Source organism: Microplitis demolitor, chromosome 6, assembly GCF_026212275.2.
Source record: "Microplitis demolitor isolate Queensland-Clemson2020A chromosome 6, iyMicDemo2.1a, whole genome shotgun sequence".
In the NCBI taxonomy this organism is placed as follows: Eukaryota; Metazoa; Arthropoda; class Insecta; order Hymenoptera; family Braconidae; genus Microplitis; species Microplitis demolitor.
The window spans coordinates 7427134-7455080 of record NC_068550.1 but is presented as its reverse complement, the minus strand read 5'-3'; the positions used below and the strand labels follow the sequence as shown (position 1 = coordinate 7455080).

Sequence of the window (27947 nt, the reverse complement as noted above, 5' to 3'; positions counted from 1 at the left end):
AATAGGATATATTTGCATGATAATTCTAAAGCTTTATAAATTATAATAGATGAACCTTTCGTCAGTCTTTATTTAGACATTCCTTAGTCAATGTCAAATAATATTTTTAAGTCAAAATTTTATAATTTTAAAATCGAGTGTAACATTGACCGGTTATGCTAATCAAGTATTTCTTAGATATTATGAAACCCTAAATATGTTTTTTTAAACATATAAGAGTTGGGAGAGGAAGTTAAAAGTTTTTAATTGTCGGCAATAAAGTTTATGATGAGGATCGCGTGAAATAAGTGATTGGCTTACTTATAAGTATAGATAAAAGTAACTCATCGAGCTGACAGTTGGCTCAGGCTGATCGAGGATTGTAGACATGGAAAAAATTACAACAAAAAAGTTGATGAAAAATCCTATTGCGAAGGCTAATCTCATCAGCCGCTTATTTTTTTGGTTTGTGATATATTATTATGTATATATATATATATTTATTTATATGTATATATTTTTTTTCACGTTGTTTCATTTATTGCTGCTTAATGTTCTGTCGATAGGTGGACTATTACATTATTTAAGAAAGGAGCCCGAGATGGAATTACGGCAGATGATCTTTACACTCCGTTAGCTTCTGATAAATCGGAGACACTGACAGACAATTTGGAACGGTATTTATTTTTATGTTATTTTATGATGATTATTTAATGGTATACATTTTTTTCCCTCACTGAGTGAATTCAGCACCCCTTTTTTCGTATTTTAGTTTTAATCATAATTTCGAGCACGTAAACTTGAAACATTGAATTTAAATGCTTTCCATAGACACCTTAAAAGACTCAGTTTAAAAGTATGAATTTTTGTTTCAATCGTTAAATTGTCTGAAACACTGAGGGGTTGTACTTAAATTACGTAACGAATTCAAGGGTACGGAAGAGTAAAACCAGTTTTGTACATTGTGTTATTACCATTTATCATATCAATTAATCTTTTCCAATTCAATGTTCGTATTACTGGTGACAATACTGTGAAAAATTAATCATACATGGCCATGTATGAAAATTGGCCATATATGTGGGTATATATGATGCATAGACTCCATATATAGAGCGAATATGATCCATATATGCCGCATATATACTTCGATTTACGTCATATATACCTCAATGCGTCAATTTTCATCTATATTTCATATATAATCAAAATTTGGAACATATATGGCTCATATGTGCTTCAGATATGGCCAATTTTCGTTAGTACTCCAGATATGATCAAATGTAGAACAAATATGATCCATATATGCTTATGATATCGATATATGTCTTCTAAATGACCAATTTTGATCTACACTCTATATATGATTAAAACCTGAAGCATTTATGATCTATGTATGATATATATATCATGAATATATACTTCATATATGGCCAATTTTCATATTTTTCTCGCTTCACTCGGGTGCTAAGATTCTCAATCGTTCTCTTGTAACACAGCGCAACCTGTTGGCTCATTCTGGAACTAACCTATGCCATAATCTATTACTTATCCGACTTATATCGTAAATAGTTATTTTATGGCTCAGTATACAATATAAAAGGCAGAAAGGAGGGTTAATATTTTGATACGATTGGGACATGGTTATTTATGTAAAATTAATGAGAATTGATAATTTTACTCTAGGGAATGGAATAAGGAATTGAAGAAACTGGAAAACAATGATAGTAATAAAAAAAATAATGATACACTTAATAGTAAACAATCTAAACCAAGTTTACTCCGAGCAGTCGTCAGGTCATTTGGGCTGCAACTTTTAATATTTGGTATATTTCAAATGATACTAAATGTTATTCTGTTTAACTTACAACCAATTATTCAAAACTGGATAATACAGTATTTTGATGTTGATAATAACAATTCAACAACTAAAAATTCAGCACTCGGTTATGCTGGTGCACTGACGACAGTTGCGCTGTTACTGACATTCACAATGCATCAACTGAATTACTACAGTCTAATAATAGGAATGAGATTCCGAGTTGCCTGCTGCTCGTTGATTTACCGAAAAAGCTTGAAATTAAGTAAGCCCGCATTGGATAAAACTCCAGCTGGCCAGATTATAAATCTTCTTAGTAATGATGTCAGCCGTTTTGATTTGCTTCCATTGTTTATCAATTTTCTTTGGATAACGCCTTTCCAAGTAAGTCCAGCGTAATTAAACCTTAGGCATTAAAATGTTACTTTTAAATGCTTATGAAAAATGAATTATATATCATCCATATACCGAGTATGTATAAAAATTGGTCATATAGGGTCGGAGGGGCATGAAGACCCCCTCCAGAAATTTAATCAAAATTTTTTTTTCTGGTTTTGTTCTTATTACCATAAATTCGATATATTTGCACATTTTTAGCCTTACGCATATCTATGGAAAAATTGGCCGGCCAAAAATTCTGAAAAAAAAAAAGACTTTAGGCCACATATTATGTGACGAATATAGGAACCATATATACTGCATAGATGGCTAATTTTTATATACGACCATATATGATTCATTTATCATGGGTGCATGCATTATTAGCAATTGGAATTGAAGGAAAATATTTTTGAATCATTACCAGATTTTTGTGGTCGGATATATAATTTGGCGTAATATTGGAGTTTATACACTGGTTGGGTATGGAGTGTTATTCATAATAACAATTCCAATGCAAAGCTATGTTGGAATAATCACTGGAAAGCTTAGAAATTTGACGGCCAAATTGACCGATAGACGTGTCCAACTAATGAGTGAATTGATTGCTGGTATTCAGGTACAATAATGATATTCAGTAGATGTAGATTTATAGTAATTAAATTTTTGATTTTCGAATTTTAACAGGTAGTCAAAATGTATGCATGGGAAAAACCCTTTAACAAAATTGTCACACTAACTCGGCTGAATGAAATAAAACAAATACATCGTTCAAATAATATAAGGGGAATGTATTCAATTTTATCAGGAATCAGTCAGAAGATAATGGTTTTTGCAACACTAGTGACATTTATGTATGATGGAAATTTGTTAGATCCGCGGGTCACGTTTCAAATTGCTGTTTATTATAATAATCTTCAAATACATATGGCGCTTTGTTATCCAATGGCGATAATTATATTCATTCAATCGGTTGTCGCTATTAAGAGGATTGAGGTATAAACAGTGATCACCGCATACTTTCTACATAACATTAAATTGGATGAAATTTTATATATCACAGGAATTTTTGCTGCTTGAAGAAGTTACTGAGAGTACGAAAGTTTCTTTGAATAGCAATGAGTTTAAGGTGTCGGAAGTAAATGTTGAGAAAGAGAAAAAATCCATTCCTGAAGCTGTAGTTGTTGAACTGAATAAAGTTTCAGCCAATTGGAAATTTGGGCAGTTACCTCCGACACTTTGTGACGTAACTCTGAAGATCAACGGCGGAGAACTTTGTACTCTTGTAGGTCCAGTTGGTTCGGGCAAAAGTTCTTTGCTTAATTTGCTGCTGCAGGAGCTGCCAGTTGGCGCGGGAACAGTTGGGCTCTTTCAGTTCCCTCGTGAAGAGTCAGCTGATGCCAGATCTAAATCTGGATTTATACAGGACAATCCAGAGATGAAAATATCGTATGCAAGTCAAGATCCATGGCTTTTTACGGGAACTGTGAGAGAGAATATCCTCTTTGGGCAGGATTATGACAAAGCGCGTTATGAAGAAGTTGGTTACAAATAATTTCTTTGTTTTTTAAAGTATGATTGTTGATCATTGTCTTTATGGTGATTGTTAATGATGATCGTAGGTAACGAAAGTTTGTTCATTACTGCGAGATTTCAAACAACTGCCTGATGGTGAAAAGACAATCGTTGGCGAACGCGGAGCTTCACTGTCTGGTGGTCAACGAGCGAGAGTCAATCTGGCCAGGGCAATTTACAGACAAGCAGACTTATACCTACTAGATGATCCACTCAGTGCCGTAGATGCGCGTGTCGCTCGACGTCTCTTCCAGGATTGTATTCTCGGCTACCTGAAAGGCAAAACGCGGATTCTCGTCACCCATCAGCTAAATTATCTCAAGCAAGCTGACACTATTGTCGAGCTGGAACGCGTAACTATTCACTCACATTATACTAATTAAATTATAAATCACCAATAGCCCTTGCTTAACTTTCTCTTTTCATTAGGGAACCATAAAGCATCATGGAACTTTTGATGTCTTGGCTGAGTCTGATTCGGAATTCGTAAATATGCTCAACAGTTTGAATACTGATAAGAAAAACGTAACTGAAGACGTGGAAGTTATTCCGAGTGCTCAAAAAAAGAGTCATTTCGTTCGAGAGGCCAGAAGAGTGTCTCAAGTTTCTATTCGATCTCAAGACAGTCACCGATCCGTCAGTAATTTTCAATTAATATTTCCTTATTAAGCCTCATTAATGCCAATGCAATTTATCCTACAGACAGTTATTGAAGAGTATGAAGACCCCGATTCGAAAAATGAAATCCCCGGTGAAGTTTTAGGCACAGGGTTCATTTCCAAAGAGGTTTACTTTCGTTACTTTCGAGAAGGTGGCGGAATCATTGGCGTTATTCTGCTTGTCGTGATATTTATTGTAACACAAGCTGCCTCTATTGGTGTCGACCAATGGATGACTTACTGGACTACATTGGAAACATTCAGGCCGTGCATTCATGCCACGGGCAGTGGATGCCACAACTTTGGGGACGAATCAAAGGCTCTCGTGAATAACACAGTATTTATAAAGTTGCTAGATAGTGACGGGCTGTTACCTACCGCATCCGCGATCTACATTTACGTGGCGTTGCTGATCGTTTTTATTGTGCTATCGATATTAAGGTGCCACTATCTCATATTGATTGGCATGAGAGCAGCACGAAAGCTCCACAATCTAATGTTTACTAATATTCTCCAAGCAACCATGTACTTCTTCAACACAAATCCTTCTGGTAACTATCATCTAATGATATAGACTCTATCAAAAGAATTTATGGGATATTGCATAGAAATCCATAGAAAAAAGTATGGATTTATGTAAAAATCCATGTAGAAAACCGTAGAAATCTTGATTTTTATGTAAGTAATGTCTATAGAACTCGAGGCATCTGAACTTCTATGACTATTATCTATTGACACGCGATTATAAACAAGAGAACAGATTAATATTCCTACAGAAAACCATATGACAATTCATCCGAAGACGCCATGTCAGAATCTACATAGGAATCTAGGCTAGATTCTCAAATGAATTCTTTTGATAGGGGAAGCATTGATTATACTTGCTCATAGATAAAATCAAAGTTATTCTGGATTTCATTCAATATTAGGCAGACTATTGAACAGATTCTCAAAAGATGTTGGCGCAATGGACGAGTTGCTTCTGCCGTTTATGCTTCAAGCCTTTCTAATACTTTTTGATTGTGTTGGCACTATCATCAATATCATTATTGTCAATCCCTGGATGATTATTCTTACTGCGATTGCTGGTTTTGTTTTTTATGTAGTGACTGTTTACTACCTTATAACTGCTCAAGATGCCAAGCGATTGGAGGGAACAAGTAAGAATGTTCTGAATATCTATCGACAAATCTTATGCATATTTATTGTGAAAAGTTGTATGTAATAATAATTTATGTTTTGCATGATCTGCCTAATGGTTTACAGCAAAAAGTCCTGTGTATACACATGTAAATACAACTTTGAATGGTCTAACGACAATCCGAAGTCGGGGTAAAGATGTCGAAATTATGTTACGCAATAAGTTCGATGAATACCAAGATGTTAATTCCGGAGCATGGTATTTATTGATAGGAGCTGTATCGGCGTATGGTTTTAGTATCGATTTGATTACTAGTATTTTTATTTCTATATTAAGCTTTTCATTAATCCTGATCGACCCTGGTAAGTATTTGTTTTTTATTTTTGTATAATGATATGACTGTGTTGAGGTTGGTCAGTGTAGAGATTGTACTTGGACATTTTGTCAGCAAACACTTTTGGAGCGTCAGTTGGCTTAGCGATATCTCAGTCATTATCATTGACGGGTATGCTGCAATATGGTGTAAAGCAAGCTACAGAAGTACAATCGCAAATGACGGCAGTTGAAAGAATCATTCAGTATACTGATTTACCAAAAGAAGGTCCAATAGAGTCATCGAAGCCGTTGCCAAAAAACTGGCCTTCAAAGGGACGGATGCAGTGGAAAAATGTCTACCTCTCTTACAAAGAAGGTGATCCTCCTGTTTTGAAGGTATGAAAGTGTTTACTTTGTCTCGTTTATACTGAAAATTGATAATTTTTTCATAAGAAACATTTATTGTTAATCAGAATATTGACCTGATGATAGAGCCGGGCTGGAAAGTGGGAGTTGTCGGAAGAACTGGGGCTGGAAAGTCTTCTTTGATATCAGCGCTCTTCCGACTTGTAGATGATGGACTTAAGGGGCAAATAATAATTGATGACATTGACACGAAAACAATTGGTCTCCAGGACTTACGATCAAGTATATCGATAATTCCACAAGAGCCTGTTTTATTTTCTGAAACTTTGCGATATAATCTCGATCCCTTCGACAAGTACACCGATAAAGACATTTGGGATGCTTTGAGAGAAGTTGAATTGAGTGATTTGGCCCTCGATCAATGGGTCACCGAGGGTGGAACCAATTTCAGTGTCGGTCAACGTCAACTCATTTGTCTCGCCCGAGCTCTGTTAAGAAATAATCGTATTCTTGTTCTCGATGAAGCCACCGCCAATATCGATTCTCGGTACGTATAAACTCTTTTGCTGTTAGTGACAGGAATTCCCGGCAAAATGTATAATTTATCATGATTGTTATTTTATTGTATGATAGAACTGATGCATTAATTCAGCGAGCGATTCGATCTAAATTCGCAGACTGCACCGTTATAACAATAGCTCACCGATTAAACACGATCATAAACAGCGACAGAGTTCTAGTTATGGACAATGGTTGTGTTGCGGTAAGTCATCTTTCAAATCTTATTTCATTATTATTTATATACTAATCGAGGCTAAATTATCAAATGTCATTTACCCAACAGGAGTTCGACACCCCCCACGAACTACTGTTGAAGAAACCAGATAGTATATTCTCTAAAATGGTTCAACAAACCGGACCAACAATGGCAGCTAAAATAATACAGGAAGTGGTAGAATTACATTAAAATCAAGCATCCCAACTCAGGGATACCCATTCTCCGGATAAAAATACTTCTGCAGACGATTCTTTGTCTATTTCAAGATTTTAGCGAAATCAATAAACTATTTCATCACTCACTACTTCACGGTCATCCATCATTTCCTTTAGGTATCTTACAAAACAATTAATGAGAAAATAAATTTTTAAATTAATAAACATTCTCCAGCTAAAAATATTCATATTTTTTTTATAAGTGTGAGTTTTATAAATATAAATATAAAAAAATAACACATGACCGAATTCTGTAAATTTTCAAGTAAAAGTAATACAAGATATGATTTAATAATAAATTTATTTGCAACATGCGTGAAATAACTGCAGCATGTATAGGTATATAATAAACACAACTTTCTTTTAACTTTCTCGTGATCCAACATCGTCATATATACTTACATATATTATTATCCATTCAACAGTTTCCTCTGTGCTCTCATGCTGTCTGTTTTATAAAAATATTATTCGCAAGAACCTCTTACCTTCTCTATTAATTATTCAACTAAATAGTTTTAAACCATAAACTTCAATTAATAATGGGAATTTACTTGCAAGACGATGATAATCAGGTAAAGTAATCAAACAATTTAAATGATTATTACATGACCCTATCGAGACAATAGCAAATAAAGTTTAAAATAAATGATTATTTTTTAAAATTATTTTTAACTTCCCGCTAGAATATTTTTAAAAAAATCTGAAAAGCGGTCAACCCTGTGGACTCGGAATGCTCAAAAACATTATTACTGGTAACTTTTTGAGCTCTTCAAGCTTAAAAGTCGGCTGATCAAAAAAATTTTACATTACGCTGAAAAAATGAGAAGAATTGTTATTTTTTAAATGTTTCATCGCCGATATCTTTCGAATTTAAAGAGAAATTTTGACGTTTAAGGTGACATTCGACACAGTTTTTTAGTCTCTAACACTGAAAATTTTTTGGAAATAATCAATTAAACGTTTTTGATTTTATTCGAAAAAAAACACTTTTTTGAAATTTTTTCGCTAACGATATCTCTTGAACAAGTAATTGAATTTTGATGGTTGAGGTGGCATTCGACGGTGCTAAAAAAGTTTTAGAGCTTGATAAATTTTTGAATTAATCTATGCAGTGAGTTAAAAAATATTCGAAACAAACATTTTTTCAAAAATTTCAATTTTTTAATTTTCGAACATAGTGTACTGATTAAGCTTAATTCTTATTAGATTGTAGGAGTTGATAAGCCGCTTCAAATGACACCTCAAAAATCTAAATCGGTTGATTTGTTCAAACATTATAATTTTTATCTACACACATACGTACATACGCATATACATACACTCGAACATCATTTTGAAAATAGTTAGAATGGCTTCTTCGGACCTCAAAACGTCAAGATCTGATAGAAATTCGGTTTTCGAAAATCGGACAGAAAACAATAACTTCCCGAATTTTTAAAAATTTCCAATTTTCTTAGCGGAAGTTAAAATGGAAGTTAAAGTCATATGGACAAGTGTGCGCAAACCCATGCAATTTAGTCCAATATGAATGAGTGTGCGTACGCTTACCCACAGCGCACACTTACCCCACATGACTTTATTATAATTGTTTTTTATTTTTATTTTTAAAAATCGGGTTTTCATTTAATTTAAAATTTATTTTTCCAGATTAATCGATCAAATAACGTAACAGTACAAAGTAAGCATGTATCCCGAGAAATGCGTGGTAAAATATTTGGCAAATTCAATGGATTCCGCGGTTGCACGTTATGGCTAACAGGACTCTCTGGGGCTGGAAAAACATCCATTGCATTTAACCTAGAAAATTATTTAATAAAAAACGGTATTCCTGCTTATTGTTTGGACGGTGATAATATGAGATCTGGATTGAACAAAAATTTAAACTTTAGCAAAGAAGATCGTAAAGAAAATATACGAAGATCTGCTGAAGTCGCTAAATTATTCGCTGACAGTGGTCATATAACGATTTGTAGTTTTGTATCACCTTTTAGTGATGATCGTTTTCTGGCGCGTAAACTTCATCAGGAGGTTGGATTAACATTTTTTGAAATATTTATTAATGCATCTTTGGATGTTTGCGAATCCCGTGACGTTAAAGGGCTTTATAAAAAAGCACGTGATGGTATAATTAATAGTTTTACGGGCATTGGTCAAGATTATCAGGTACCAATTAATCCTGATTTAGTTTTAGATACCGAAAAACAAACACTAGAGCAATCAACAACAACTTTAATTAAATTTCTTGAGGACAAAAAAATTTTGCCGACATTACGAAAACAAAATTAATCAACATTAGGGATATTAAAAACGTTTTTTGAGCTACTGGATTATAATTTTTATCTAGAAGTATATAAATTTTAGGCTTTGAAAAAAACTAGAAACACAAAAATGTACTTTTACTAATTTTTTAATTTTCACATAAAAATTCGTTGATTAAAATTTTTTTTCAGTCAATTTTTATGCTGAAATATAAAAATTGTTTAATGCAAAGTTGACATTAGAAATAATTTATTTTTTCAATGAATAACCACAAAAAATATAACAATTTATAAATATTGAACAATAGATTATTTTAGGGCTTAGTGTTACTAAAATGGGACAAGAATCGAGTGTGCAGATCGTCCTACGAATTTAGTGTCATAAATTTGTATTTAGGAATCGTACTATAGTCGAATTTCATTAACTCGGAGAGGTACTCTACGAAAAAGCGAAAATTTCTTGAAATTTCCAAGTTAACGGATGCCCCTTCTCCTTAAAAAACAGTAAACTACACGCATACCTTCTCGCATCTACATGAATGATGACATATAAATATATGCGGACACATACAAACGTATAGCATTAGTGGGCGATAGCTTAGCTGGTAGTGGGGTCAAGATTGAGGGGAAATTCCGAGATACAGTCGAACTCAATTAACTGGGATTACATTATCTCGTGACTTCCCCTGAATCTTGATCCCCACTACCAGCTGCACTGTCTCCCACCCAATAATATACGTTTGTAAGTGCCTGCGTATATTTAAATGTCATTATTCATGTAGATGTAACAGCGCATGCGTGCAGTTCACTTTTTAAAGAAGAAGGGGCATCCAATAACTCGGAAATTCGAAGAAAATTCCGCTCCTCTGTAGACGAACTGTCTGAGTTAATAGAGTTCGACTGTATTAACAAAATAGCTTCCAAAAAGGTATTATTTAAACAGTAGTTGATAATCACTGAGCTTCTAAAGATCAATGGTCTGTAATCCAAAACAAATATGTACACAGGGTTGGAAATTTTTAAATTTATTAAATTTTAATTCGTCATTAAAAAAAAAATTAATAATCATTTAATCATTACAACATTAATTTAATTTTCGATATTTGATTTTAAATGTTCTTTTATTGGTTATTTAAAGAATATTTTTAGGAGCACATATTTGAAGGAGCAAAAAAAAAGTATTTTTAATATTGAACATTATTAATTATCTTTTTACAACACAGGTTTTATTTTATAACAAGGACAGATTTTTCAACTTTTATATTTGTGACATTTCATTTTTATTATTTATATCATATTATTTTAATCATAAAGATAACGTTTTTTTTATTGTTCTCATACATATGTATAACGACGAAAATAATTGTAATTTATTAAAACTATACATTTGTTTCTATTTTTTCTTTTTTTTTTTTTGAGAATAGATTTATATATATATATATTATTGTATGTCGTCATATATTTACTTTCTGTTATTCATTATTTGGAAGGTTTGTAACATCAACTATATAGATAACAATTTGTACGATTCATTGATTTTACTACAATTATAAATAATACACTCATAATACTTTGCTTGAAGATAAATAAAAATAATTTAATAACGTAGTTCATTGACTAGATAATTAGTTATAAGAAATGGAAGTTTTATAATAGATTGGAACTTTGATTTTTTTATAAATTAAAAATTATTATAATGAATTGTTTCATTGTTTCACTTTTAGAAATTTTTTTAGTTTATACTAAAAGGTTTTTTTTATTAAATATACTATGGAAGATATTTCGAGATAAAAGGATTCAAAATAAAACTTTATATATTATTTGTAGCGTAATTTTTTCATTAGTTATTTTTTTTTTATTTTTTATGTTACCGGTAGAAATTTAAGCCAAGAACCCAAATATTTAAGTATATATCATATATAAACTTATCTTATCAAAGATGATCGTATATGAGCTTATATCTGATCATACATGGCTCTTCATGATCATATAGGATCATTTTAGATCATAAATGTATTCGTATCTGATCATCCATGACCATAAATGATCGTTCATGATTATATTTAATCATATACGATTATATTTAATCACATATGATTATCTCTAATTATATATGATCATATATGATTGTCAATGTATTCATATCTGATCACCCATGATCCTACATGTCAATTTATGATCATATCTGATCATATGTAAGCTAATATGTGACCAAATATGACCTTGTATGATCACTTCTGATAATATATGATTACAAATGTACTCGTATTATATCATCCATGACCATACATGGCCACTCATGATTATATATGATCATCTCTGATCATATACGAATGTCAATGTATTCGTACATGATCACCCATGATCCTACATGCCAATTTATGATCATATCTGATCATATGTAAGCTAATATGTGATCAAATATGACCTTGTATGATCACTTCTGATAATACGTGATTACAAATATACTCGTATCTTATCATCCATGACCATACACGATCATGCATGGCCATTAATGATTTTATATGATCATCTCTGATCATATACGATTGTCAATGTATTCGTATCTGATCAATCATGCTTCTACATGTCCATTTATGATCATATCTGATCATACATAAACTAGTATGTGATCAAATTCGATCCATTATGACCATTTCTGATCACATATGATTCTAAATGTACATATGATTCTATCTAGTCACTCATTAGTGGGTGTGACCCTTTATGATCATATCTGATTATAAAGCGACTCATATGTGATCATATCAGATCATTAATAAGCACATTTGATCGTATTTGGGCATATATTCAATCATTTTTGACTATCTGATCATATATGATCATATTTGACTATTTTTTCGAGTAATGTATTTTTTTAATGAGATCTTAGAATTAACTCATATAATAATACTTAATAATTACTTAACGCAAGCGTAATATTTTATTTCAATTATAATTTTATATCTTTCATATATATATTAATTGTATTTGCCTATAACATTTGATCATACTGACTAGATCTTTGGATTTTATCAACTTATAAATAAATATCAACAATAAAAAAAAAAAAAAAAGTTATTTAAAAAAAACAAATAAAAATTGTTTTTGTTCAAATAAAATACTTAACATTAAGTTATTTATTACATTGAAAAAATAATATATATATAGTAATTTAATAATAGTTCAGTCAAAAATATATATATTTAGATAGAGAGGAATTTATTTTTTTCATTAAAATTTACCATAAGTATCATAAATTTTATACTTATCTCAGCGATATTTAATCTGGTACATCTGTAATAAAATTTGCTCTCATTAAAATAAATTACAATATTTACTTAATACAAAAAAAAACAATAATTATTAACCTTCTTCATCAGAATCCGATATTCGGGTTCCTTGGAGTGAACTCTGTTTGGATAATGTACGTCCAAATCCACGTGGTTTAGGAGGTGGTGATTGTTTATTCCATAATGCCTCAAGTTGATCAAAGTGTTGTGATTGTGCTAATGCAGCTTGCTCGCGTCCGAGACTTGATTGTGAGTTTGCTAAACCAGCTTTGCTTATTTCTTCCATTGACGCGCTAACACTGAAACGCCGTTTCAATCTGTCTTCAACAGCAGCGACCATTATTCCTGCATCAAACAAATCATCAAACTTATACTAATGATATATATTAAAAAAAAAAGTTGGAAAATCCAAACATGCAGAGCTCACTTGCTCATTCAAAAAAACTATCAACCGATAGCGCTTTTATATGCAAGAAAATATTGAAAGAAAAAAACGGTACTCATCGGTAATTTATCGTAATTTACGGTATTCAAAATAATTACCGTATTTTGCGGTAAAATAACGTCATTTCCGGTATATTTTTCATGAATCACCAGTTTTAAGTTTTTGTTGACTATAATCAAACCAAAAATATCTGGATAGTGATTTTCAAAAGAGTTTTCCTATTTAAGAATTTAGGTGTAAGTGTATATGTAATAATTAAGTGTAAGAATTTAAGTGTAATTGAGAATATTTTAACATGTATAAATATAATTTTTACGTGAGTAAGTGGTAGCAGAACACATCTCATTGCTTCGCGATTAAGTTGTGCAAACCACGAGATGTGCGCACGCATAGTTCTATTATTAGCAAACTAACCTCAGTCTGCAAAAGAAGACTATCAAATTTTAAATAAAATTACCTGATGTCAAATGACCATATTTCCTTTGCCATGTGTAAGTGTCCAACGAAACTTCTTTTTTCAACAATCTCCTGGCAGGTCGTTTAGGCCCAGGCGGTCGTAAATCCCGAGGCGCAACATAAGACGGTAACTTAACATATTGAGCAGGTGTGTTGTGTAAACAAAGTATTGGCATGCGACTTTGTTCCAGTAGATGAATTCCCATTCGTGAACAATCAGTTGACATTTCAACCCCAAGTATAGTTACATGAAGAACAATTGAGCTCAATGCGATTCCCTTCTTGGTGTCCCAAATAAACAAACTTTTATCTTCGCTTCCGCTTACAGCCAGAGTTCCATCACCAGATAAACGCACGCAAGTGACATAACCAAGATGCCCAATAAGAGTATGCAAGTCTGCTCCCGTGTTTATGTCCCAGACAATCAAATTAGCGTCACGCGATCCCGAAACAACGATACTTTTGTCAGTAACAGCAACTGCAACGCACGTCACGTGATCAGTGTGACCTACCAGTACCTGGGACAATTTGCCGCCAGCCAATTGCCAAACTTTGAGACTCATATCACGTGATCCAGTGATCAGCGATTGCGAGTCAGGTGTTACGACTAAACACGTAATATCCTGTGAGTGTGAAATTTGATGTTTTTCTTCTGGACCAGCACCCAAACTCAGTATACGCAATTGATTGTCACCAGTACCACAGATTGCGTACCTCATATCCGATGTTACTGCGATACAACAACCCGGTCCGCATACCGATTGTATCAGCGTACCAGTGTCAGCTGCCCAGACTCTAATGGTACCACCGCGATCAGAACTAACGACTCGTCTGCCATCCAGCATAGCAATTACTGCAGTAACTGGAGCCATATGACGAAATGTTGCGACAACTAAACCCAATGTTAATCCCCAAACGCGTACTGTTTTATCTTCTGATCCCGAAGCAACAAACAACCCCGAGGCTGAAAATGCAACGCACGTGATACTTGCAATGTGTCCCTCCAGCGTCATAATAAGCTCATGGGTGTTTAATTGCCATAAATTAACTAGGGAATCAGTGCCACCTGTTACTGCAGTTGCACCATCGCGTGATATATCTAAGCATGATATTGCCGATGTATGCGGTTGTAACGATTCGTGTTTGCCAGATTTAGATCCTAGTGATTTAAAATTATTGTTTTCGTTACCACGGAAACTCCAGAATGTTACGCGATTGCCACTTGCCGTTATGAGAAAATCGTCTTTATCAGTAACTTTGACGAATGATACGTCGGCTGATGAATTTGTCGACAGTGGTTTTATTAATTTTCCACTGTGCATATCGAAAATTGATACATGGCCGTCAACACCACCAGCTACTGCTCTTCGGCAGTCTTTTGCTAATGACAAACTTTTTACCGGGCCTTGATGTCCTCTGAGTGAATGAATCTCAGTACCAGTTGCCAGTGAACGTAAGTATAGTTTGTTATCTTCGCAGACGGCTAGCAAAAATACTGAATCTATTGATACGTCGAGCATTGCTACGGGTGAGGGTAATGTTATACTATTGAGTAATTGAAAATTTTCAAGTGACCATAAGCAGACGGTCGCATCTGCTGATCCGGATATCAATATGTCACCAGCGGTATCTATTTTTACAGTTGTCACGGGTCCGCGGTGATGGTCGACTTTCATCAGGACTTCACCAGTTAGAAGACTCGTTGCAATGATACGCGAATCTTCACCTCCGCTTACAATCACTGAATTGTTAAGCGCCGGGGTTACTGTCAATACTGGGGCGATATGCTCACAGATACGTCGCTTTAGTGTCAATTCTTTCATATCCCAGACTATTATCGATGTATCTTCAGAGCCGGTCAGCAGATATTGTGATTGTTGGGTGACAGTAATGCAGGAAATCGGGTTTGAGTGGCCTACATTGATATCAGACGATCAAAAAAAAATTCTTGTTATTTTCATTGAAATTTCCCTGGCGGATCCAAATTACAGTAAATTACTGTAATTTGGATCCGCTAGGGTTATAAAACTAAACTTACCTTTGAATGTATGAACAAGTTGGCCAGACATAACATGCCATAGTTGAGCATCTCCTTGATCAGGGACAATAATAACATGTTGGCCTGTTGGTGCAGGTTCCACAAACTTAACATTTTGAGGGCAAGTCAGTGTTTTTATTTGCAGTGGCAAAGGAGACTGCAGCCAACCATTCAGTGGTACCAATAGTGGCGCTGCGTAACCGTCACACCAAGCCATTGCTGCAGTGATCATCCTGCTGACTTGATCCCCAGAATTAACCTATCGAAAGGAAACCACCAGGAATTACTCATCATCATCATCAAAGAGAAACAAATAGGAGCAATAATCAAAGCGAAATCGTACCAAATCACCACCATCGCCCACAACGGGCCTAAGCCAAGATATCAATTGGGCGCCCAATTGCAGCGGATCTCTTGTCAAAGCATCACTTGAGTTTCTGATCGTATAATAAACCAACTCCAAATCCCGTTCCAGCAAATAGCGTCTCGCATGTTCCAGAACACAGCGTAAATAACTGACGCTTATCATCTGAACGGCGGCCAACAAAAAATCAAAAGCGCAAACAGAAAATTTTTTTATTTTCTCAGCGTCTCCAGCTCGTAATAAGTGAAGCCATGCTTCTTCAACGTGCCTCAATGTATAAGTTATGTCTTGTGATTGTGGTAAGCTTTGAAAAGGGGTTTCTTTATTTGGTGGTGTATCAGGATCTTGTTCATTGACTGGTGAGCGTTCACTATCTTCACAATCTTCCGAAAAAAACAGTCCCGCTAATTCAGCATGACAAGGCCGTGATATAAATTGCGTTGGTAGATAACGTTTACGTGCTATATCTTGCGTAATCCAATGCCATGAAAACAGTAACCTTCCGCTCATAACTCTTACTCTCAATAAATGATCGAAATTTCTACGAACCAAACACCAAGTTGAAAAATTAAATTGACCTGACGTTAATAACAATGGGCTATCATCTGTTGTAGGCATTATTAATTCAAGTAATTCCGTTTCCGATAGCCCATATTCCGTACACGCTAACAACGAACCAATACGATTAGCTGCTTTACTACCGATGAGTCTCTCCAAACTATCGAACTCCCTTTCGATGTTCGGAATTCGATGGCATGTTTCCGGCAACTCGATAAGTATATCCGTACTTTTGAATCTCTCTTTTTGCAATGGTGTCAACTTCAGCATTTCCAATGGCAATTGCGTTGTAATAACAAAATGCAAACCCGGTGGTAATTGCAATGGTAACCATGACAACGCAGTAACAATATCTGTCTCCAAGGGATGCAGACGACTAATGTCATCGATCAAAATAATCAATTGGTTGTCATTACCATTAGATGGTTTTTCTTCAATGCCACATATTATTTCATTGAACCAATTATTTAAATACAATGGATGAAAAGAAGCATCTCGGGGTAAATTGCCATCATTGTTACCGGTTATAAAACCAATATGCTGGCACAATAATCTTAATAATTCTAAATTATAGGCCGATTTAGGTGTTGCTGTGCACAAACGCACTATTTTCATCGTTGTTTTGTTAATGAACCAATTATCTATTTTTTTGTAAATTGTTGACAATATTGAAGACTTTCCTGTACAACGATTACCTCGTATTATTATAGGGCCATGTTTTTGGGTCATACCCATTTGTAAAAGTTTTTTGACTCGTTGTACGATATCGTCGTTTTCAGACAAATCTTTTATTTCGCGTAATAATGATTGGTGAGCAAGACTTTCCGCGTAAATTTCTTGAACCATTTTTTTACGGCTTTTTATTTCTGGAGCTGATTCTACGGATGCATTTACTAAGCTTTGGATTCTATCCAATACTTGGCTACGTAGTTTTGTCAAATAATTATCATGACTATTTATGTCGGGATCAATAATACCAGTGTCATTATAGTTAACATCGAAATTTAAAACGTTGCCTTTAGGTAAATGAGAATGTAATTTTGTTTTGAGCTTTTGACATGCTGGTGATGATAATGGACCTTTATTAGTCCAGTTACGAATAATACCAATTATTCCATTTCCTTCATTATCTAAATCTGTAAAAGTATATTTTTATTAATTTTGATAGTTGGCTTCAAGTAATACACTGTAAAATACGCGGTCTTAAGATGAAATAACATCGGTGTAGGTGATGTTGGATCGGTGTAAAAAAAATTCCACGCATAGAAATTAGAACAAAAATATGTTACATGTATAAAAAATACAAAAATTTAATGAATATTATCTGGAGGAAATTTCAATTCGCTATTTACTTATTTAAATTATTATTTATGTTATACGTAATTTATTTGAAAATTACACAATTTTATGCCCACCATTCCAATCGCTATTAATTTAATTCATCAATAAAAAAAATGCTAGCTCTCTAAAAATAAATCGGTAGAATTCACCTCAAATTAGAAAATATTCACTGGGAACCAGCTACAAGTACACTATTGGTTAAATTAGTGATATACTTATAACTGTACACGGAGAAAAAATCATGGTAACTGTACCTAGTACGTCTATGAAATATTATCCCATACCGTTATGGTAATGATTACTTGGGATTATGGGATATAGACCCATACTTTCCGGGAAAAATTCCCATAAGTATGGGAACAATTCCTATCATTATGGTAACAGTTCCCATATCGCATGTGAAAGAATCATAGTAATGATTACCATACTCATAGGAATAGTTCCCATAAGCAAATAGAAACCAATCCTATAACCACATTGTAATGGTTCCTACGTGTATATAGGAATAAGCCCTATATATTATGGTAATAATTCCCATAATATTTAGAAATTACAATAATTTTATTTTTTTGTAAGAAACCTTTTTTTTGTTTATTACAAAATTTTAAGTATACAAAAAAACGCTTATTACAAAAAAAAATTTATTATAACTTCTAAATATTATGGCAATGATTACCATAATATTATGGTAACCATTATCATAGTCACATGGTAACGATTACCATAATTCTATAGGAACTATTCCAATACCATATGGGAATTATACCCATAACTATAGGAATGATTACCATAATATATATGGGTGCCGTTCCTATAATCAACATTTCAAAAAAACCGGTTACCATGCATTATGGGAACCATTCCCATAATATATTGTAACTGTTAACATAATTTTCTCTCCGTGTAGAAATAGTGACTATCCACTGATTTGCAGTAAATTTCACTAATTCATTTCTAGAGGGTAACTGTAGTGATTGAGTAAGTAAAAATATTCATAAAGTAAAATATTTTCAACACCAAAAAATATTTTAACACTGGTAAAGAATAAGGTACCCGCAGATAATAAGGCCTAAGTGAAAGAAATGAAATTTAAAATAATCGCCTCCGCTAAAAGCCACTCTAGAAGAAGGGTCTTGCATAGAGATGTTACGACAAATTTGTAGAGTTCCGATACCACTTTCCCTGTCTTATATATTTCATCATCCGTCTCATGCTGTCATAGCGCAGGAGAAATTATAAAAACAATCTAGTCTTCTAACTCTTAAAAAGAATACCGATAATTTTAAGTGCAGTTGAGCAAAACAATCTAGTCTTCTGACTTTTAAAAAGTATTGTTGCTAAATTTAAGTGATGATTCATCTCTAATACCAATTTTATTAAGTATAGTTAAACTATTCCAGTTTGTTTAACTCGAAGGCCTTATTACCCTACCGCAGTAAAATAAGGCCTATTCGTATGGTTTTTGTAAAAGTATAATTTTTTGTTTGTTTATGGTAAAAATCACCATAAGTTCATCACATTTTATGGCTAATGTATTAAAATAAAGATTAATGATACATTTCGATAATTAAATGCAATATTTTCGATTCTATTCAAAATCTCCCTTAGCTAGGCCTTATTACTCGTCGGTACCTTAATTATGCCAGGGGCGTTGTTATTTTAAACCGCTTTCGGTGTTGAAATTTAACACCGAAAATTTTAACACCTTCACCGCCTGGGCTCATCCGGTTTTTTTTACAGTCTAATAAATAAAATAATTAGATAAATTTTATAATTTTAAGCTAAATAGGTAATGAGCTTACTTAATCCATAATCTAATTGACGTTCGGATGTTGATTTTAACACGTACTGTAAATCAATATTGTTTGGATCGTTTATTAATGCTGATTCGGCAGCAGCTCTAAGCATTTCTGAAAGCTGCGTTCCTTTTGTTTGCCAATCATCTTTAACTGTTTCCTCTCTGAAAGATTAGAAAGACCACCCTTTATAGTTTTTTTTTTTTTTTTTTTATCATAGCTTGAACATTTTTTTTCTTGTTGGGTAAGTTTAAGAATAGCTTGGAAAAAATTAGAAGACGAGTGATAGAGTGGATCATGATTTTATGTGATGGATTGAGTTTTAAAATAAGTAACTATCGAGTAGTTAAGTCAAGAACAAAAGTTCTTCTGACAGTTTATAAGTAATAAATTGATAAATTTAATCCTTACAATTTTAAATCCAGGATACATTTTTTTTTCTTCATTAATGTGATATTTTTTTATTGAGCTGAGAAAAATCATTTAAATCTAAAAGGAGATCTGATTTTTCTAAAATTAGATCTAAATTACTTCTTGCAGATCTGCAGAGATCTAAGTAGATTTCATAGTTACCAGGGCTCTTTTTTTGTAAAGATATATATGAAGATTTAAAAGTGTAAATTTTTTTTTTAGTTAAAATTTTTTTTAGTCCCAAGTAGTCTCCAAGTGACCCAAGTTTAAAAATATAAAAATTCAAAATGTGGCAAATATTTGGTGGCAATATGACCTCGTCAAAAAGTAAAAGATTGACTGGAATAAAATGAACAATGTTTTTAATGTTTAGTGACAGTAATTATGATAAAACTTAATTTCTATCTTCAGTTGGAAATAAACGACAAGTAAATATCTACTTAGGTATTTGAGGTTACGCTAATTTCAGGCAATAAGATGATGAAAAAAGTATAAAACGCTAAAAAAAAGGTAATAAAAATTAAAGCACTATAATAATGAATAGGTCTCACCTAGTGGCCTTTAAAACATAACAATGCTCTTTGTACTCGTAATAGTCATTAAGCTCGGGTGAATTTGTGACGAGAGTACGAAAAATTTCCTCTTTAAATTTCGTTGGAATCCAACCAGTACTGTAATCCGTACCCACTAGAAGCTATAAAAAGTTAACGAAAAAAGTTAATCTGTATTATTAAAGCTCAAGTTAAACTTTTTTTTTGTTGTATGTATATGGGCGCAAGAAATCGACTTTTTTTTAATCTCATTTAAAAAGTTTTAAATTTCACGCAGTATAAAAATTTTTATAAATCGCTTTAGAATTTAAAAAAATATCAAGCAACTTTTTGATATAAATATTGAGGCTACCGGCAATATCGAGTTACTAATTTTAAAAAGGCATAATTTTATACGCTCTTTTAGTTTTAAGAAGCTTTTAAAAGCAAAAAAGCTATGTAGTTTTTTTTCTACTACTAAACGTTTTGAAGACTTATTTTCAAGCTAAAAATTAAAAATAGTAAATTACACACCAAGGGAGGAAAATAGGGCGTATGTATACGATTTTTCATCCGACCTGCTCCTGAAAGTTTAAATTCTTGCCCTGTTTAGTGAAAATAATGTCGTTCTTTTCTAGAAAATCAGCGCATGTGCCATTTTTCCACAAATAGAAGCAAAAATTTAAACTTTCAGATGCAGGTCTGGTGGAAAATCGTATGCACACCACGAACGATAGGATTCGCCTTCGGCTCGGGCAGGCAATTATACACAAGGGTTAGAATGCCCTACTTTCCTCCATAGGTATGTAATATACTATCGCCTCTTTGTGGGTAGAATGGCGCATGCGCTAATTTTGATCACTTGTTTTCTCATAACAGAAAAGATCGACTTTCTTCCCTCTAAACAGGACAGAAATTTAAATTTCCGGTGCAGGTATGGTGAAAAAAAATGTTTAGCTTTAAAATAAATCCGAAGTAGCCATTCGCAATGAAAATAAAAATGTACACTCTTTTTGCGTTTAAAAGCTTCTTACAGCCAAAAAGGTATGCAAAATTGTTCCTTTGGAATTAGTAATGTGATATATTTTTATATTGATTTTCTTTTATCTCGTATTCCAGTCTGGTTCACAATCATGTAAGACGATAGTGAAAAAATAATGATAATAAAAACCTTAACTTTAATATTTGAAGATTACTCGAATTTTTTTAGTGAACTTTAAAAGTTCAATTGAAATGAAATTTTTCAGAAATTATATACTTTTTATTTATTTAAATTTTTTTTGCAACATAAAGAAATTTTTAAAAATTAAAATTCTATTATTCAATGATTTTATGATTTTTAAAAGTTTTTCAGTGACATGATAAAATTTCAATTTTGAATCAGGATTTTTAATTCGTAATTTGATAAATTTTTGTATGAAAAGACGAAAAAAAAAATCGTTGATTACTTTGCGATCGTTGGTAAAAAAAATAATAATTTGATTAAAAACAATTTATTATTTTTTGTCAGTTGAATAAACTTACAAGTAGAAAACATCCGCGTGAGTGGCGGAACGATGCTCTGATCTCTTCAAGAAATAATTCAGCTAAGTACGGATCGCTATCAGGATTCCTACTTGTGCCAAATTGCATATCGACCAATAATACCTACCAGATAAATTACAAATTTAATAAGTTTTCAGTACTTAGTTCTATGAAAATAAATTTAATATTAAATTTTTTCGAGCGCAAAAAATTCATTTCCATTGAAAATTAATAAAAAACAATTTTAACTAACTGTTGACTTATTGTTCGCAGTACAATAAATAATAATAATTATTTTTATTTTCAGTATTCTAAATTTGAACAGAGCGGTTATTTATAAATGTGAAAAACATGAAAATGAAGATTTTAAAAAAAATGGTAATGTAAATTATTAAAGTGAAAACAGAATATTTTATGCGATTTATATTTTCGAGCATAAGAATAAAATTTTTTGTCTCAAAGATTTGACATCATCGGTGACCTAAATACAGAGTAATGGAATTTTTATTCTCGAATTTCACAAGGATGAAAGTGTATGCTTGAAAAGATTTAAAATGTGAAATATAAAAAAAATATATATATATATATATATAATATAAGAATAAAGAAAAAGTATCAAAGCATACTTCAATTCCCATGTCATCGTAAATAGATTGAAGTTCTGGTCCAATCGATTCCAGTAGTTGCTTCCGTTCTTCAGGAAATTCTAAAAAATATATGAGAACATCATTAATACGTCAGAAAAAAAAAATAATAATAATTTTAATTATTTTTTTTTTAATGAATGTAATGCGATATAACCACAATTCTTGATTAATACATTTAAAAAAAAATTTTTTTTTTCACTATTTTGACTTCGATTCGTTTGTTTATTTATTCCACTTAATCCTTATGAATATTCCAATTAAACGAATCGTTGACCTCTATTTCATTGTTGAGCGGAAAAATAGTCACGGAAAAAAAAAAAACTGAAGTATGGCAGCGATAATTAAAATACGAAATTACATTGGACTGTACCGCATTTTAATACAGATATATATACATAAAGTTAAGTGCTACAAGTTGGTGTGATTTACATTGAATAATGAAGTCCAGCGCTTGATTAACGTCTCTAGTATTTCAGAGATTAATTTAAACTTCAGTTGCTAGGAGAACTTAAGTTTCCGTAAACTTATGATCTATATTAATTGCATTTTATAATGTTTCTAGGGTCATATTTACTCAAATATTATGTTATTTTATATGCTATCTCACAGGAATCATGGAATCGTAGTAATTATTTTAATAAAGAAAAATAATTTTTTAGATTTATTAAGATCTACACTATATTAAAAATTAGAAAAAAATTTCATATATATATATATATATATATATATATATATATATATATATATATATATATATATATATATATATATATATAAAGAAAAGTAGGTCAATATCGAATTACTTTTTAACTTCCCGCTGTCAAAATTTTCAAAAAAAAGGATGTTATTGATTTCGATCTGATTTTCGAAAATTGAATTTTTATCAGATCTCAAAATTTTTAGGTACTACGAAGCTATTCTGACTATCTTTGGATAGACGTCCGGCCGCGTATGTGTGTGTGTGTGTGCGCGTGTGTGTGTGTATGTGTGTGTGTGTCTGTGTGTGTGTCTGTGTGTGTGTAATAATTACATAATGTTGGTCTTGCCATTTTTTGAGCTCGAAAACAGCGGAAGATTTTCTTTGTTGTAAATATTTATTTATAATCTCTAACAAATGTAAGGTAAGTTGATTACTCAAAATAGTATGACCGTTTCGAAATTTTACCCAAAAAAAAATTATTTTCGTGTTTATTATCTAAGCTATTTTATTACGAAGCGGCAAAAAAACTGACTTGGGTTAAAATGAACACTAAAAAAAAGGGACAGAAAAGGAAAAGTCTCAGGGTATCTCGTCTGTATGTCGATCGGTCAATGTTTTTTTTGCTCTGCCTACTGATTATCATTCCCGATATTTCAAAGACTCTTTCAATATAAAATAAAAAAAAGTACTGACACCAAAAATACGATTTATAAAAAAAAAATCTAACCATCCTTATCTCTGCTTTAATTTTAAAAAAAAATAAAATAAATGATCAGTGAACTCAATCTCATACTTTATACAGATTAACGCAGTTATTATGGTAATTATTCAGTTGTAGAGTTTATTTAAAAAACAAAACTACACATACTTTTTTAACTGCTCGTAAAATAACAGATTCAGCTGTTATTAAATCATAAACTGTGGAATGAAGATTTAAATGAAATATTTTTCTTTCAAGTAAGCTAGAAAAACAATTATTCAAGCAATTCAGTGTCTTATAAAAATAATATAAACTATATTTTTTAAATAAAACATGGGCTTCGTAATATATTCAATCTTATATTATAATATTCATTTTTTGATTAATTACAGACTTAATGAACTAAAGTTACGTACATTTAATATTTTCGCAGGAAGGGAAAATGAACTCGAATTAATTTTGAAGATAATTAAAAAAGTTTAGAAAACTTTTTCAGTGTACAAATAAATTTTTTATAATTTTCTCTAAGTTTTAATGACAGATTATATATTTCAGAGTTTTGGTGTCGTAACAAGAATATAATGAGGGATGTTTTTTTTCTTATTGTAATCTACTATTTATAGAGCAGTAAATTTTTATGATTCAAATATTTACATTTCATTTGATCTATAGATATTAAGATCGTTTACTTTTATAAAAATACTATTATTGGACAGATTAGTAGAATTTTAAAATACACGAGAGTCGATGCATAAAATAAAAAAAAAAAAAAAAATTATGTGGAAATTTTGTATTTATCAACTTTGAAAAATTCTCTAAGGGCGAAAGAAAAATTTGACTTATAGCAATTTGTACTCTGTTCGAAAATTTGATTATCTAAAATATGATTTTAAATTCTAGAAATATTTATTTTCAAAGAAAAAAAAAAAATATCAACTCATAGAAAAATTTTCTTGAAGTAAAAAAATGTTTTCATATTTTTTGAGCAAAAAGAAAGATCAAGATTCAGTTTTTTGTCAAATTTAAATTTAACCTTTTACTGCAGCTATAAAATAAAAAAAAAATCAAATATATATATATATATATATATATATGTATGTATATGAATTATTATTAATTAACAGAATGAAAACTCAACTACAATAACTTGACAATGGTTCGTTCAATAATTATTATTCCCATTATTATAAATATATATATCAAAGTTATTGATTGAAAATAAAGTGAACCTGCAAAAAAAAAGTAGATTGCTTTTATTTGACTGCGTCGTTCAATTTTATACTCGTTACTTTTTTATTTGTATAAAAAAATTTGTATTATCATGATTATTATTACCATTATAACAAGAGAGTATATAAATATGTATATGAAATATGCTAATCGTTTTGTTTTATCATAAATCCACCTAGTTATAAGACAAAAAAACTATATCTACCTCATTATTCATCAGCACACTTGTCGCTGTCTACATTTATTCATTGACTTTTTCGTGTATCGAATATTTTTTTATCAGCGCAGAGAATTTTTCGTGTAAAAAATTACTCGACGATTTGGAGTAGTCCTGAGATTTTTTAGCGTTAGATAAAAAATTACTTTTTTCGTCCACTGTCAAGTCTTCTTTGGTTGAAAAAAAAATATACTGTCGTCATATATATGAATATATATTACGTTGCTTTTTTTATTTCTGACGATGTCCAGGTAATATTAAATCTAAATGTCGTATGCTTTATTCAAACAATTAATTTTCACCCTTGATACTATTTAATTGATAAACATTGTTTTGTAGTATAATTACTTGTTATTTATATCAAACTATCGGATCAGAAGTTGTTTTTACCCCAAGTCACATAGTAATCGGCGGGTGACTAATGATAATTTTCGGGAAACCTCAACTTGCTCCTCACATTACGTTTCTGTTCGGTTTAGCCACCAAATATCTACAACAACGCGGGTAATTTTGAATCAAAAGCTCCTCGCTAATTAAAACACTTGAAACAAACGACGAATTTTTCCAAAACTAAACAAATAATCTGATAAATACACAGCAGTTATCCTTAAATTGACCTTAGTATTACAGTTATCAACGTTTATGACCAAATATTTCATAACTTTATCAATAAAAAAAAAATTTCAAAGCTTTTTTGTGATAGTATACGTATTTTAATCACTCATTATTTTTTAAATGCTCAGTTAAACTATTATTTCATTTTCAAATTAAATAAATTATTTATTCAAATGATATAGTCACCAAATTGATATTTACCACATAGGAATAAATTTAAATACATTAATTTGATCAAACGAGTTAGAAATTTTTAACCATCACCTTGAACAAAAACTGTTATCGCAAAAGTAGTTATTCCAGCGCGCGCTAAGTAAATTTTCGTACTCAAGGTCCGTGAAAATTCATCTAAGTTATTGTTATCCCAAAAGGGTGGGATTTAATTAGCATAATGTAATAATAGGTCAACAATTATGACGTATCAGACTTTCTCGAATTTGAAGTAATTTTGAATTTAATTTATAATATATAATTAATTATTTAATTTATAATTCATAATTTAAGGTGTAAGGACATCTAGTAAGTAACTGAATTTTTACCATGTTGTTAGTAAAAATTGCATTTCACACGGAAAAAAATTTCCTGTTGCTGCAACAGGAGGCAGACATGTTGCAGCAACGGGAAAAAATCCTGTTGTAGCTACAGGATTAATACTGTTGTTGCGACTTAATAATAAAATATAGTCACACAATAAAAAATTTTGCGTCATTGCGTCAAAAAAATTAGTGTTAGAAATTTTTGTGTTAAATATTTAACACTTTTTTGTGTTGACTTAACAGAATAAATGTTAAATGTACACATAAAACTATTAAATATTAACACAAAGTCTTTTTAAGCAATGACGTAAAATTTTTTACTGTGTAACTATATTTTTCTATTAAGTCGCAACAACAGTATTAATCCTGTTGCTACAACAGGATTTTTTCATTTTCATCATGAAAAAAATAAAAATAAAAAAAAAAAACAATAATTAAAAAAAAAAAAAATTATTAGAAAAAAAAAAAATTTCAAATCGGAAGAAATGAATCCCTGGAATAGTGTTTTAACACCAAATAGAAGGTATTCACAAATTTTCAGCCAAATCGGTGAGGTCTAGTATTGGAAAGTATAGCCAAATTTTGAGGGAATTTTTGTTGCAACATATACAGCAATATTTTGCTTGGTGAGTGTAAAAAAAAAATTACTGGAAATGAATCACCCTAATGTATATACATATAAACTGAAAAGTCGTCTCCGTGATAAGTAAAAAAGACAGAAAGGAAAAAAAAAGAACTTACCGTCACGTTCCCCAGCAATAAATATCTTGATAAGTCGTGGGGCCGGTAAATGTGCTGGAGGTGGTCCACCCTTGACAACTCCCGCTATTAATTCCACTTCAAGATTCATCTTAACTTACTCTATTTTATCAATACTCTACTTATGTACTTGTATTTTTAAACTCTCGTTATATATTAATTATGTAAATTTGTTCAAATTATTCATGCCCATCAAAAATTTATATCTTATTTTTAAAATTTCGTTTTTTTAGTTTAAAAATTTTAAATAAAAAAATATTTATATCAAGATCATTTAATTACGAGTTGTATTAATTCACAATAA

At 31.5% G+C, this 27947-nt stretch overlaps 3 protein-coding genes across 4 annotated transcripts; 2 read left to right on the top strand and 1 right to left on the bottom strand.

The window, feature by feature from the left end:
* The first annotated feature begins 98 nt into the window (after positions 1-98).
* On the top strand, positions 99-10648 carry LOC103568800 (ATP-binding cassette sub-family C member 4). 2 transcript variants are annotated; one of them, XR_008403869.1, is made up of 16 exons: positions 99-444; positions 546-656; positions 1666-2182; positions 2604-2795; positions 2864-3172; positions 3240-3716; positions 3799-4104; positions 4181-4387; positions 4454-4961; positions 5340-5570; positions 5677-5913; positions 6000-6262; positions 6340-6779; positions 6866-6995; positions 7077-7342; positions 8873-10648. XR_008403869.1 is itself a non-coding variant. In XM_008545774.3 (15 exons), the coding sequence occupies exons 1-15, from the start codon at positions 368-370 to the stop codon at positions 7197-7199; spliced, it is 4128 nt and encodes a 1375-aa protein (XP_008543996.2). In that variant the 5' UTR covers positions 99-367; the 3' UTR covers positions 7200-7558. The 2 variants fall into 2 exon arrangements, 1 of the variants encoding a protein (XP_008543996.2); XM_008545774.3 differs by lacking the exon at positions 8873-10648 and having other exon boundaries at positions 7077-7558.
* On the top strand, positions 7765-9511 carry LOC103568802 (bifunctional 3'-phosphoadenosine 5'-phosphosulfate synthase 2). Its single transcript, XM_008545775.3, has 2 exons — positions 7765-7797; positions 8873-9511. Exons 1-2 carry the CDS (start codon positions 7765-7767, stop codon positions 9509-9511), a joined length of 672 nt encoding a protein of 223 aa, XP_008543997.1.
* Positions 10649-12673: 2025 nt separating the features above from the next.
* On the bottom strand, positions 12674-27885 carry LOC103568796 (protein qui-1). The gene is made up of 10 exons (XM_008545768.2): positions 27626-27885; positions 22866-22945; positions 22240-22362; positions 20737-20879; positions 19781-19938; positions 16059-17773; positions 15716-15974; positions 13679-15592; positions 12855-13121; positions 12674-12780 (listed from the first exon to the last, which is right to left on the bottom strand). Exons 1-10 carry the CDS (start codon positions 27732-27734, stop codon positions 12767-12769), a joined length of 4782 nt encoding a protein of 1593 aa, XP_008543990.1. The 5' UTR covers positions 27735-27885; the 3' UTR covers positions 12674-12766.
* Positions 27886-27947: the final 62 nt, after the last annotated feature.

What these genes read in the sequence shown, in the direction of transcription:
- LOC103568800 (XM_008545774.3), top strand. Translation starts at nt 368, where the DNA reads ATGGAAAAAATTACAACAAAAAAGTTGATGAAAAATCCTATTGCGAAG. An exon ending in TCGCTATTAAGAGGATTGAG is followed by an intron (nt 3,173 to 3,239) that starts GTATAAACAGTG and finishes TATATATCACAG; the next exon opens with GAATTTTTGCTGCTTGAAGA. An exon ending in TGGACAATGGTTGTGTTGCG is followed by an intron (nt 6,996 to 7,076) that starts GTAAGTCATCTT and finishes TTTACCCAACAG; the next exon opens with GAGTTCGACACCCCCCACGA.
- LOC103568802 (XM_008545775.3), top strand. Translation starts at nt 7,765, where the DNA reads ATGGGAATTTACTTGCAAGACGATGATAATCAG. An exon ending in TGCAAGACGATGATAATCAG is followed by an intron (nt 7,798 to 8,872) that starts GTAAAGTAATCA and finishes TTATTTTTCCAG; the next exon opens with ATTAATCGATCAAATAACGT.
- LOC103568796 (XM_008545768.2), bottom strand. Translation starts at nt 27,734, where the DNA reads ATGAATCTTGAAGTGGAATTAATAGCGGGAGTTGTCAAGGGTGGACCA. An exon ending in CACGCGGATGTTTTCTACTT is followed by an intron (nt 20,880 to 22,239) that starts GTAAGTTTATTC and finishes AACTTTTTATAG; the next exon opens with CTTCTAGTGGGTACGGATTA. An exon ending in TCAATTAGATTATGGATTAA is followed by an intron (nt 17,774 to 19,780) that starts GTAAGCTCATTA and finishes ATACTTTTACAG; the next exon opens with ATTTAGATAATGAAGGAAAT.